Raw genomic sequence first — 12768 nt, forward strand, 5'->3', positions numbered from 1 at the left:
GTATAGAGCCGGGCAGCGCAGGGGCGTCGGAGAGAGGGGTATAGAGCCGGGCAGCACAGGGGCGTCATAGAGAGGGGTATAGAGCCAGGCAGCGCAGGGGCGTCATAGAGAGGGGTATAGAGCCAGGCAGCGCAGGGGCGTCATAGAGAGGGGTATAGAGCCAGGCAGCGCAGGGGCGTCATAGAGAGGGTTATAGAGCCAGGCAGCGCAGGGGCGTCGTAGAGAGGGGTATAGAGCCGGGCAGCGCGGGGGACGCAGACAGGGGTATAGAGCGAGCAGCGCGGGGGACGAAGGGAGAGGTATAGAGCCAAGCAGTGTGGGGGAGTCATAGAGCGGGGTACAGAGCTGGGTAGCATGGGGACGTCGTAGAGAGGGATATAGAGCCAAGATCGGGTGACGTAAAGAGGAGTATAGAGCCAGGCAGCGCGGGGGACAGAACAGGGTATAGAGCTGGGCAGCGCAGGCGGAGTCATAGAGAGGGGTACAGAGCCGGCCAGCGCGGGGTTGTCGTAGAGAAGGGTACAGAGCCGGCCAGCATGGGGGAGTCATACAGAGGGGTACAGAGCAGGCCAGCACAGGGGAGTCGTAGAGGGGGCTACAGAGCCGGGCAACGTGGGTGATGCAGTGAGAGCTATTGAGCCAGGCAGCGTGGGTGACGCAGAGAGGGCTATAGAGCCAGGAAGCGCGGGGGACGTAGAGAGGGCTATAGAGCTAGGCAGCGCGAAGGACGTAGAGAGGGCTATAGAGCTAGGCAGCGCGAAGGACGTAGAGAGGGGTATAGAGCCGGGCAGCGTGGGAGACGTAGAGAGGGGTAAAGGGCTAGGCAGCGCGGGGGACGTAGCGAGAGGTATAGAGCTAGGCAGCGCGAAGGACGTAGAGAGGGCTATAGAGCTAGGCATCGCGGGGGACGTAGAGAGGGGTAAAGGGCTAGGCAGCGCGGGGGACGTAGCGAGGGGTATAGAGCCGGGCCGCGTGGGAGACGTAGAGAGGGGTATAGAGCCGGGCCGCGTGGGAGACGTAGAGATGGTGTATAGAGCATAAAAAAAATATATATATACTGGGGAGCAGAGAAATGACATGATGACGTGAGCACATCCACACATGTACAGGGGTGTATACACATATACATGCATAGATGGCAGCTGTGTGTACATAGGGGATGAATATATATATCTACACACTAGGTGTACATGGGTTTCCTTCTGTGTATGCAGCATATATAACCAAACACCCACCCTATACACAGCACACATACCCTATATACACGTATATTATATCCACACCCCGTACACACAGCACACATACCCTATATACACCTATATTATATCCACACCCCCTATACACAGCACACATACCCTATATACACGTATATTATATCCACACCCCCTATACACAGCACATACCCTATATATATGTATATTATACACACACCCCCTGTACACAGCACACATACCCTATATACACACCCCCTATACACAGCACACATACCCTATACACACGTATATTATATACACACCCCCTGTACACAGCACACATACCCTATATACACGTATATTATATACACCCCCCCTATACACAGCACACATACCCTATACACACGTATATTATATACACACCCCGTGTACACAGCACACATACCCTATATACACGTATATTATATACACCCCCCCTATACACAGCACACATACCCTATACACACGTATATTATATACACACCCCGTGTACACAGCACACATACCCTATATACACGTATATTATATACATCCCCCGTACACAGCACACATACCCTATATACACGTATATTATATACACCCCCCCTATACACAGCACACATATCATATATATATATATATATATATATATATGTATATTATATACACACCCCCTATACACAGCAGACATACCCTATATATACGTATATTATATACACACCCCCTATACACAGCACACATACCCTGTATACACGTATATTATATACACACCCCCTATACACAGCACACATACCCTGTATACACGTATATTATATACACACCCCCTATACACAGCACACATACCCTGTATACACGTATATTATATACACACCCCCTATACACAGCACACATACCCTGTATACACGTATATTATATACACACCCCCTATACACAGCACACATACCCTGTATACACGTATATTATATACACACCCCCTATACACCGCACACATACCCTATATACACGTATATTATATACACACCCCCTATACACAGCACACATACCCTGTATACACGTATATTATATACACACCCCCTATACACAGCACACATACCCTATATATATGTATATTATATACACACCCCCTATACACAGCACACATACCCTATATACACGTATATTATATACACACCCCCTATACACAGCACACATACCCTGTATACACGTATATTATATACACACCCCCTATACACAGCACACATACCCTGTATACACGTATATTATATACACACCCCCTATACACAGCACACATACCCTGTATACACGTATATTATATACACACCCCCTATACACAGCACACATACCCTGTATACACGTATATTATATACACACCCCCTATACACAGCACACATACCCTGTATACACGTATATTATATACACACCCCCTATACACAGCACACATACCCTATATACACGTATATTATATACACACCCCCTATACACCGCACATATACCCTGTATACACGTATATTATATACACACCCCCTATACACAGCACACATACCCTATATACACGTATATTATATACACACCCCCTATACACCGCACATATACCCTATATACACGTATATTATATACACACCCCCTATACACAGCACACATACCCTATATACACGTATATTATATACACACCCCCTATACACAGCACACATACCCTGTATACACGTATATTATATACACACCCCCTATACACAGCACACATACCCTGTATACACGTATATTATATACACACCCCCTATACACAGCACACATACCCTATATACACGTATATTATATACACACCCCCTATACACAGCACACATACCCTGTATACACGTATATTATATACACACCCCCTATACACAGCACACATACCCTGTATACACGTATATTATATACACACCCCCTATACACAGCACACATACCCTGTATACACGTATATTATATACACACCCCCTATACACAGCACACATACCCTATATACACGTATATTATATACACACCCCCTATACACAGCACACATACCCTGTATACAGGTATATTATATACACACCCCCTATACACAGCACACATACCCTGTATACAGGTATATTATATACACACCCCCTATACACAGCACACATACCCTGTATACACGTATATTATATACACACCCCCTATACACAGCACACATACCCTGTATACACGTATATTATATACACCCCCCCTATACACAGCACACACGGCTCTCCAGACCCCGCACTCACCCAGCAGCAGCAGCTTCACCTCCCGCGCCGCCTTCTCTCCGTCCTCCCGCAGGTTTTTGTCGATGTTCTTGGATCTCTCGGCCGCCGCTTTGTCCTCGGCGCTCACCGTGCAGCCCATGGCGGCGATATGTCGCGACAACGCCAAGCGACCCGATAGAGCGTTAGACCGAGAGCCCCGGGCTCCGCCGCGAGTCCCGTGCACCTCCACCCCCGCGATAGCCGCGATATCCGCTGCGACAGAGAGGGATGAAAGCGCTGCCGCCCCGACACCCGAGCCAGACACAAGTGAGGGGACGCCCTGCGGGAGAGCGCGGCCGCCCCAAGCTCCGCCCACACCACGCCCGGAAGCACCGCCCCTGTCACACCCCTCCTAAAGCCCCGCCCACGAGAGAGCCGTTATGTGAGGACCGGAGCGGCGGCGGGAGGAGCGAGGCGGCACCGGGTGTTACCGGAGCAACAGCGGGAGGAGCAGGGGGCACCGCATGTTATTGGAGCAACTGCGGGAGGAGGAACAGAGGGGCACCGGGTGTTACCGGAGCAGCGGGAGTAGGAGGGGGCATTACCGGATGTTACCGGACTGGCGACGGGAGGAGGAGCTGGGCGTTACCGGAACAATGATGGAAGGCGGGTCGGGGCGTTACTGAAGCAATGATGGAAGGCGGACCGGGGCATTACCGGAACGACGATGGAAGGAGGAGCGGGGCATTACCGGAACGTCGATGGAAGGAGGAACGGGGCATTACAGGATCGACGATGGAAGGAGGAGCGGGGCATTACCGAAACGACGATGGAAGGAGGAGCGGGGCATTACCGGAACGGCGATGGAAGGAGGAGCGGGGCATTACCGGAACGACGATGGAAGGAGGAGCGGGGCATTACCGGAACGACGATGGAAGGAGGAGCGGGGCATTACCGGAACGACGATGGAAGGAGGAGCGGGGCATTACCGGAACGACGATGGAAGGAGGAGCGGGGCATTACCGGAACAATGATGGAAGGAGGAGCGGGGCATTACCGGAACAATGATGGAAGGAAGGAGCGGGGCATTACCGGAACGATGATGGAAGGAAGGAGGAGCGGGGCATTACCGGAACGATGATGGAAGGAAGGAGGAGCGGGGCATTACCGGAACGATGATGGAAGGAAGGAGGAGCGGGGAATTATTGGAGCAATGATGGAAAGAGGCGCGAGGCATTACCGAAACGATGATAGGAGGAGAGGGGCATTACCAGAACAGTGATGGAAGGAAGGAAAGAGGAGCGGGGAATTATCGGAGCAATGATGGAAGGAGGAGCGGGGCATTACCGGAACGATGATGAAAGGAGGAGCGGGGCATTTCTAGAACGACGATGGAAGGAGGAGCGGGGCATTACCGGAACGACGATGGAAGGAGGAGCGGGGCATTACCAGAACGATGATGGAAGGAGGAGCGGGGCATTTCTAGAACGATGATGGAAGGAGGAGCGGGGCATTACCGGAACGATGATGGAAGGAGGAGCGGGGCATTACCGGAACGATGATGGAAGGAGGAGCGGGGCATTACCGGAACGATGATGGAAGGAGGAGCGGGGCATTACCGCAACGATGATGGAAGGAGGAGCAGGGAATTACCGGAACATTGATGGAAAAAGGAGCCGGGTGTTACCGGAGCGGCGGCAGGAGGGGTAGAGGTGTGTTATCGGAGTGGCGGCGGGCTGTTACTGGAGTGATGTTGGAAGGAGGAACGGTGGCGGGAGGAGGAGCGGTGCAGCATCAGATGTTACCAGAACGGCGACGGGAAGAGAAGCGGTGCAGAACTGCGTGTTACCGTATCGGTGGGGGGAGGTGGAGCTGGGCAGTATCAGGTGTTACTGGAGAGATGATGGAAGGAAGACCAGGGCGTTACAAGAGCAACGGCGGGAGGAGGACCTGGGCAACATCAAGTGTTACCAAATCGGCGGCGGGAATAGAAGTGGGATTGCACCGTGTATTGCCGGAGCGATGATGAGAGGTGTAGCAGGGTGTTTCCGGAGCAATGATTGAAGGAAGAGTGGGGTTTCACTAGGTGTTACTGGAATGGCAGCAGGAGGAGAAGCGGGGTAGCACTGAGTGTTGCCAGGGTGGTGGTGGGAGAAGCAGCGGGTGTTCCCTGTTGTTATAAGAACACCTGGAGAAGAAGAGGGGCATTGCCAGGTGTTACTGTAGTAATGATGGGAGGAGTAGCGGGGCGGCATCGGGTGTTATCGGAGAAATGATGGAAGGAGCGAGGCGTCATTAAGCATTACCGGAGTGATGATGGGAGGAAAGCGGCATATTACAGCAGCCGCGGGAGGTGGAGCACGTCGTTCCCTAGTGTTACCAGAACAACAGGAGAAGGTGTGTGGTATTTCTGGGTGTTACCAGAGTAACGGCAGAAGGCGAATCGGGTTGGCACCAGGTGTTACCAGAGTGACAGCGGGAGGAGAAGCGGGGTGTTCCCTGTTGTTACCAGAACAACGATGGGAGAAGTAGTGAGGCGTTGCCGGGTGTTAATAGGTGCGATGATGGGAGGAGAAGCGGGGTGTTATCAGACCGATGATGGGAGAAGGACTGAGGTATTTCTGGATGTTACCAGCCCGGTGATGTGAGGAGGAGCGGGGCGTTCCCTGATGTTACCAGAACACAATGGCAGAAGGAGTGGGGTGCTACCAGAGCAATGATGGGAGAAGGAGCGGGGCAGCACATGGTGTTACTGATGATGAGCGGGGAAGTGGGACGGCATTAGGGGTTACTGGAGCAGTGATGGAATCAGGCACGTGGCGGCACCGTGTGTTACCGGAGCAATCATGGTAGGAGGAGTGAGGCGTTCCCAGGTGTTGCTGGTGTGATGATGGGAGGAGGAGCGGGCCGTTCCCTGCCGTTACCAGAATAACGGCTGAAGAAGCACTTGTGCAATACCGGGTGTTACTGGAGCAATGTTGGGAGGAGGAGTGGGGTGACATCAGGTGTTGCCAGAGCAATGATGAGAGGAGAAGCAGGGTGGCGCTGGGTGTTACTAGAGCGAAGATGAAAGGAGGAGCAGGCGGCACCAAGTGTTACTGGAGCGATGATCTGAGTAGGTGCGGGGCATACCCAGAGCAACGGTGGCGCGGAAAGGAGTGGGGCGTTACTAGTTGTTTCCTAAGAGATGATGGAAGGAGGAGCTAGTTGTTATCAGTACAATGATGGGAGGAGGAGTGGGGTGGCATCGGGTGTTACCGGAGCGGTGATGTAATCAGGCACAGGGCGATACCGTGGGTTACGGGAGCAATCATGGTAGGAGGAGCGAGGCGTTCCCAGGTGTTACCGGAGTGATGATAGAAGGAAGAGTGAGGCGTTCCCGAGTATTACCAGTGCAATAGTGGGAGGAGGAGCGGGGTGTTACCGGAGCAACGGTAGAAGGAGGAGCGCGGTGTTACCAGAACGATGATGGGAGGGGTAGCGGGTTGTTACCAGTGGTAACCGTAACAATGATAGGAGGAGAAGCGGGGTATTCCGGGTGTTACAGGTCATTACTGGTTGTTATCGGAGGTTATTGGGTTTTACCAGTGCGATGATTGAAGGAGAAGCGGGGCGACATCAGGTACTGCCAAAGCAATAATGGGAGGAGGAACAGGGCGTTAGCGGGTGTTACTGGAGTGATGATGGGAGGAGGAGCAGGGCGTTACCAGAGAGCTGGGAAGAGGAGCAGGGCACTACCGGGTGTTACCGGAGCGGTGGCAGGAGAAGGAGTGGGCCGTTCCCCGCTGTTACCAGAACAACGGCTGAAGAAGCAGTTGTGCATTACCGAGTGTTACCGGAGCAATGTTGGGAGGAGGAGTGGGGTGACATCAGGTGTTACCGGAGTAATGAGAGGAGGAGCTGGGCGGCATCGGGTGTTACCGGAGCAGTGATGGGAGGAGAAGCGGGGTGGCACTGGGTGTTACTGGAGCGATAATGGGAGGAGGAGCGGGGCAGCACTGTGTGTTACCGGAGCGATGATCTGAGGAGGTGCGGGGCATACCCGGAGCGACGGTGGTGGGAGGAGGTGTGGGGCATTACTAGTTTCCTGAGAGATGATGGAAGCTGGGTGTTACCAGTGCCATGATGGGAGGACTGGGGCGGCATCGGGTGTTACCGGAGCAATGATGGGAGGAGGAGCCGGGCGGCATCGGGTGTTACCGGAGCAATGATGGGAGGAGGAGCCGGGCGGCATCGGGTGTTACCGGAGCGATGATAGCAGGGGAAGCTGAGTGTTACTGGGTGTTACCAAAGGTTGGACAGCCAGAGTATAATGTTTACATCTGGTGTGTGGCGCTTGCGTGTCATTTCCATTTGTGGTGTAACCGGACAGAATCAGCCGCCATGAAAGACGCATCAAATCTGTCTGCAGTCCGCATTGCACGTTGGAGGAGTTTCTGCAATCCCGGAATCTGCACAAAAAAATTAGTATTGGCCGCATTGAACGACATTAGAGCCGATCGTTATGTGCCTCCGCAGCAGTGACGTTTCCCTTGAGGTTTGAAGGCATAAACCACCCCTGCCCAGAGAAAGTGGAGATTCATGATGAGTCCGAATGTTACCAGAACTGCCATCCTGCGAAGATGCCGCCTCCATTTTGCATGTGGTGCTGCAGGGAAAGTACAATGATGCAGGGAGTTCCTCCAGATTTGTGGGATGCTTTAGATCAGCACAAATTGTGCCTCATGAGGGCTGCAACTACATGGTCAGAAGGTTTTTGGCCATTGGGGGGTTCTGCGATTCAGTACCATTGACTGCTTCCCCGTCATTGTGCTGCCAAGAGACAAAAACGTCCATTAGCCTTTCAGTTAACACTTTTCACTTTTTTCTATTGTGATGCGGGAAAAGATGCCGGAGAGTAGATGTCAAGGGGTTTTTTTCACATGAAAACTCTGTGTGAACAGATTTTTATTTTTCTTAACTTGAGTGTAAAAATAGTGGCGCATGGCACACAAAAAAGTGCAGAACAAACCTCCCCGATCACTCTAGAACAGGAGGCCCGGCAAGGGTGTGGGGAAAATAGTCGTCTATGGAGACGCCTTCTTGTTCCCAGCTGCCACCCTATTCACCGACATTCTCAGTATAGGTCTGTAACTACGATGAAGGGGCACATATTCCCCCATAAACCTCCACGTCCAAAGCGGCAGTTGACACGGAAACATTTTCATGGACAAACTTGGCTGATCACTCCAGAACAGGAGGCTCGGCAAGGGTCGGGGATAGACGCCTATGGAGAGACCTTGTTCCCAGCTGACACCCTATTCACCGACACCCTCTATGACTACGATGAAGTGCTCTCTCCGCCAAGTTCACAAGGCGCCATTATTGTGCCGCTGACAAGACTAAGTAGGAACCGGTTACTGTGACCTTACATCTAAACATCAGCAGACCAGGACAGGTCCTCTCGGAGGTCACCATTTTAGAGCATGCAGAACATGGCCAAGATCTTCCATCATCCATTGGAGAATCCTCCTACCAGATAGGCTCAGAGATGCTACCGTGTGACCGTGCAGAGACTTCCCAGCCGCCTCAATCACTAATCCCTCACATCAATGACTTATCGTCTCGTCACCCAGCCACCGCCCTCGCCTTTGATGCAACATTTTTTATTATTTCTACTCGCATTTTACAGGATGAACCTCAGCCCCAAATAAATATCCACAGCGTCACTTTATAGGAGGACGGCGGACACACTCTGTCACCTGAGGCACAATCAACCCCTTATGAGAGATCCATATATTATAAGACGCAGTCATTGAAGAAATAAAGTAACAAGACACGTCCAGGACCGACCCGGAAACATTCTTCCGCGTAATACAAGTGTTTCTCAATAAATTAGAATATCATCAAAAAGTTAATTTATTTCAATAATTCAATACAAAAAGTGAAACACATATATTATATAGAGTCATTACAAAGAGAGTGATCTATTCCTATATATTATATAGAGTCATTACAAAGAGAGTGATCTATTCCTATATATTATATAGAGTCATTACACACAGAGGGATCTATTCCTATATATTATATAGAGTCATAACACACAGAGGGATCTATTCTTATACAGTGTGTCCACCCATAGCCTGTCCACTGCCATAAACTTGAGAACGGTGGAAGATATAGGCTTAGAAGTGGTGTCTAGGTATAGTAAAGTAGCGATGTGCTACGCAATGAAACCACCTATAGCGCCACCTAGTGGAAAACAACGGAGTTAGCATTTTTATCTTGAAAAGAGAACGAGATAGAGAAAAAAGTGAATTAAAAAATTGTAGAGCATCATCAATTCAATACGAATCGACTCCTTGCATACAGAAATGCTATGATGTGAAACCCATGAACCCCCCCAAAACATTGAATGCTGGTCACGCATATGGCACTCTGTTAACTTTGATGCTCAAAGTGGCCCCCGTCAGCTGCAATACACATCTGGACTCTGCACAGCATACTGTATCTTGCTGCACGTTGTGCAATATGGTGGGTGACACGTTTGCACAAGCATTTGTGATACGGCGTCGTAGGTCCTGCAATGTTGGTGGAGGGGTCGCATACACCTGCTGTTTGATGTGACCTCACAGAAAGAAGTCCAATGGGGTCAGGTCAGGTGAGCGGAGGCCACTCCACGCAGCCACCATACCCAATGACTTGTAGGAAGGTCTCCATGAGGTATCGCTTCATGTCCGCAGCCTTGTGAGTTTTACACGTTCTAATCATAGCATTTCTGTATACTTTGTAATTCACTTTTTTTTCTCTATCTCGTTCTATTTTCAAGATAAAAATGCCAACTCCGTTGTTTTCCATCCGGTGGCACTATAGGTGGTTTTATTGCATAGTGCATGGCTACTTTACTATACCTAGACACCACTTCTATGCCTATAGCTGCTGCTGCTCTCAAGTTAATGGCGGTGGACAGGATATGGATGGACACACTGTATATTATATAGAGTCATTACACACAGTGGGATCTATTTCACATGTTTATTTCTGCTAATGTTGATGATTATGGCTTACAGCCAATGAAAACCCAAAAGTCATTATCTTAGAAAATTAGAATATTATATAAGACCAACTGAAAAAATGATTTTACACTCAAAAATGTTGGCGCCTACTGAAATGTACAGTAAATGTCCTGTGGCATGGAGGCGATCAGCCTGAGGCACTGCTGAGGTGTTATGGAGGCCCAGGTTGCTTTGATAGCAGCCTTCAGCTCGTCTGCATTCTTGGATCTGGTGTCTCTCATAGATTCTCTATGGATAAAAAGAAATGTTGGCTTTTACTGAAAAGTCTTTACAGTAAATTACTCAACACTTGTTCTGGGCTCCTTTTACATGAATTTCTGCATCAATGCGGCGTGGCATGGAGGCGATCGGCCTGTGGCACTGCTGTGGTGTTATGGAAGCCCAGGTTGCTTTGATAGCAGCCTTCAGCTTGTCTGCATTGTTAGGTCTGGTGTCTCTCATCTTCCTCTTGACAATACTCCATAGTCTCTCTATGGGGTTTAGGTCAGGCGAGTTTGCTGGCCAATCAAGCACAGTGATACTGTGGTTAGTAAACCAGGTATTGGTACTTTTGCCAGTGTGGACAGGTGCCAAGTCCTGCTGGAAAATGAAATTTCAATCTCCAAAAATCTTGTTGGCAGAGGGAAGCATGAAGTGCTCTAAACATTTCCTGGTAGACGGCTGCACTGACTTTGGTCTTGATAAAACACAGTGGAGCTACACCAGCAGATGACATGGCTCCCCAAACCATCACTGATTGTGGAGGCTTCACACTAGACCTCATCAGCTTGGATTGTGGCCTCTCCACTCTTCCTCCAGACTCTGGGACCTCGATTTCCAAATGAAATGCAAAATATACTTTCATCTGAAAACAATACCTTGGACCACTGAGAACAGTCCAGTTCTTTTTTTCCTTGGCCCAGGTAAGACGCTTCTAACGTTGTCATGAGTGGCATGACACATTGAATGTGACACTTGTAGTCCATGTCCTGGATACGTCTGTGTGTGGTGGCTCTTGAAGCACTGACTCCAGCAGCGTCCACTCCTTGTGAATCTCCCCCAAATTTTTGATTGACCTTTACTGAACAATCCTATCAAGGCTGTGGTTATCACAGTTGCTTGTGCACCTTTTTCTACCACACTTTTTCCTTCCTCTCAATATTCCATTAATATGCTTGGATACAGAACTCTGTGAACAGCCAACTTCTTTAGCAATGACCTTTTATGGCTTACCCTTCTCGCGGAGTGTGTCAATGACTGCCATCTTTACATCTGTCAAGTCAGCAGTCTTCCCCATGATTGTGTAGCCTACTGAACCAGACTAAGGGACCATTTTAAATGCTTAGGAAGCCTTTGCAGGTGTTTTGTAGTAATGATTCTAATTTTGTAAGTTAATGACATTTGGGTTTTCATTGGCTGCAAGCCATAATCCTCAACATTAACATTAATAAACACTTGAAATAGATCCCTCTGTGTATAATGACTCTATATAAAATATGGGAATAGATCCCTCTGTGTGTAATGACTCTATATAAAATATGGGAATAGATCCCTCTGTATAATGACTATATAAAATATGGGAATAGATCCCTCTGTGTGTAATGACTCTATATAATATATAGGAATAGGTCAATCTGTGTGTAATGACTCTATATAATATATAGGAATAGAGCCCTCTGTGTGTAATGACTCTATAATATATAGGAATAGATCCCTCTGTGTGTAATGACTATATTGTCACGGCCGGGCGGTCGGGCAGACCCAGGAGGTGGATCCACTGGACCGAACTCTCTGAGATGGTGGTAGGGAGTCCGGCAGCTGAAGCACTGATGGGCAGTAGAACAGTCCGTGCAAGTGAAGGCAGCGGAGGAGTCCCAGGGACCACGGAGTCACAGAAGGTGGTCTTGGTGACGTAGCTCAGGTTCGGAGGCCGAGGTGATATCAGGCGGGGTCCGGAACCTCTGGAGCAAGATGACGGGTCACCGCAGGGATCCGGGATGGTACGGACTGTCAGATGGCAGACGGACAGCGTGCGGGGATCAGGACACGGCAGACTGGATGGCGAGGCAGGTACGGCTCTACAAAGACAGATAGGTGAGTACAGGCACATAAACACCAAGAGACCTGACTCCTAGCTCAGGGAACACGAAGATCAGGCCCCGCCCCCTTGGACAATGACCCCCTATATACCCTGTACCTGTGCAACCTCATTTCCTGTTAATGGACGCTGGCCCTTTAAGAAAGGGTCAGTGACCGCGCGCGCGCCCTAATGCGCATGCGCGCCGCCCGGGTGCCAGAAGC

The 12768-nt window shown here is 50.0% G+C and overlaps 1 protein-coding gene across 1 annotated transcript in view; it reads right to left on the reverse strand.

Moving 5' to 3' along the window:
- The window catches only part of GNAI2 (G protein subunit alpha i2), a 42281-nt gene extending 38502 nt beyond the window's left edge, over positions 1-3779 (reverse strand). Inside the window, exon 1 of the mRNA XM_075345280.1 lies at positions 3476-3779. Within this exon, the coding sequence (XP_075201395.1) occupies positions 3476-3593 (118 nt within the window). The 5' untranslated portion in view covers positions 3594-3779. The remainder of the gene's footprint in view (positions 1-3475) is intronic.
- Positions 3780-12768: the final 8989 nt, after the last annotated feature.

This window comes from Anomaloglossus baeobatrachus, chromosome 4, assembly GCF_048569485.1.
Source record: "Anomaloglossus baeobatrachus isolate aAnoBae1 chromosome 4, aAnoBae1.hap1, whole genome shotgun sequence".
NCBI lineage: Eukaryota > Metazoa > Chordata > Amphibia > Anura > Aromobatidae > Anomaloglossus > Anomaloglossus baeobatrachus.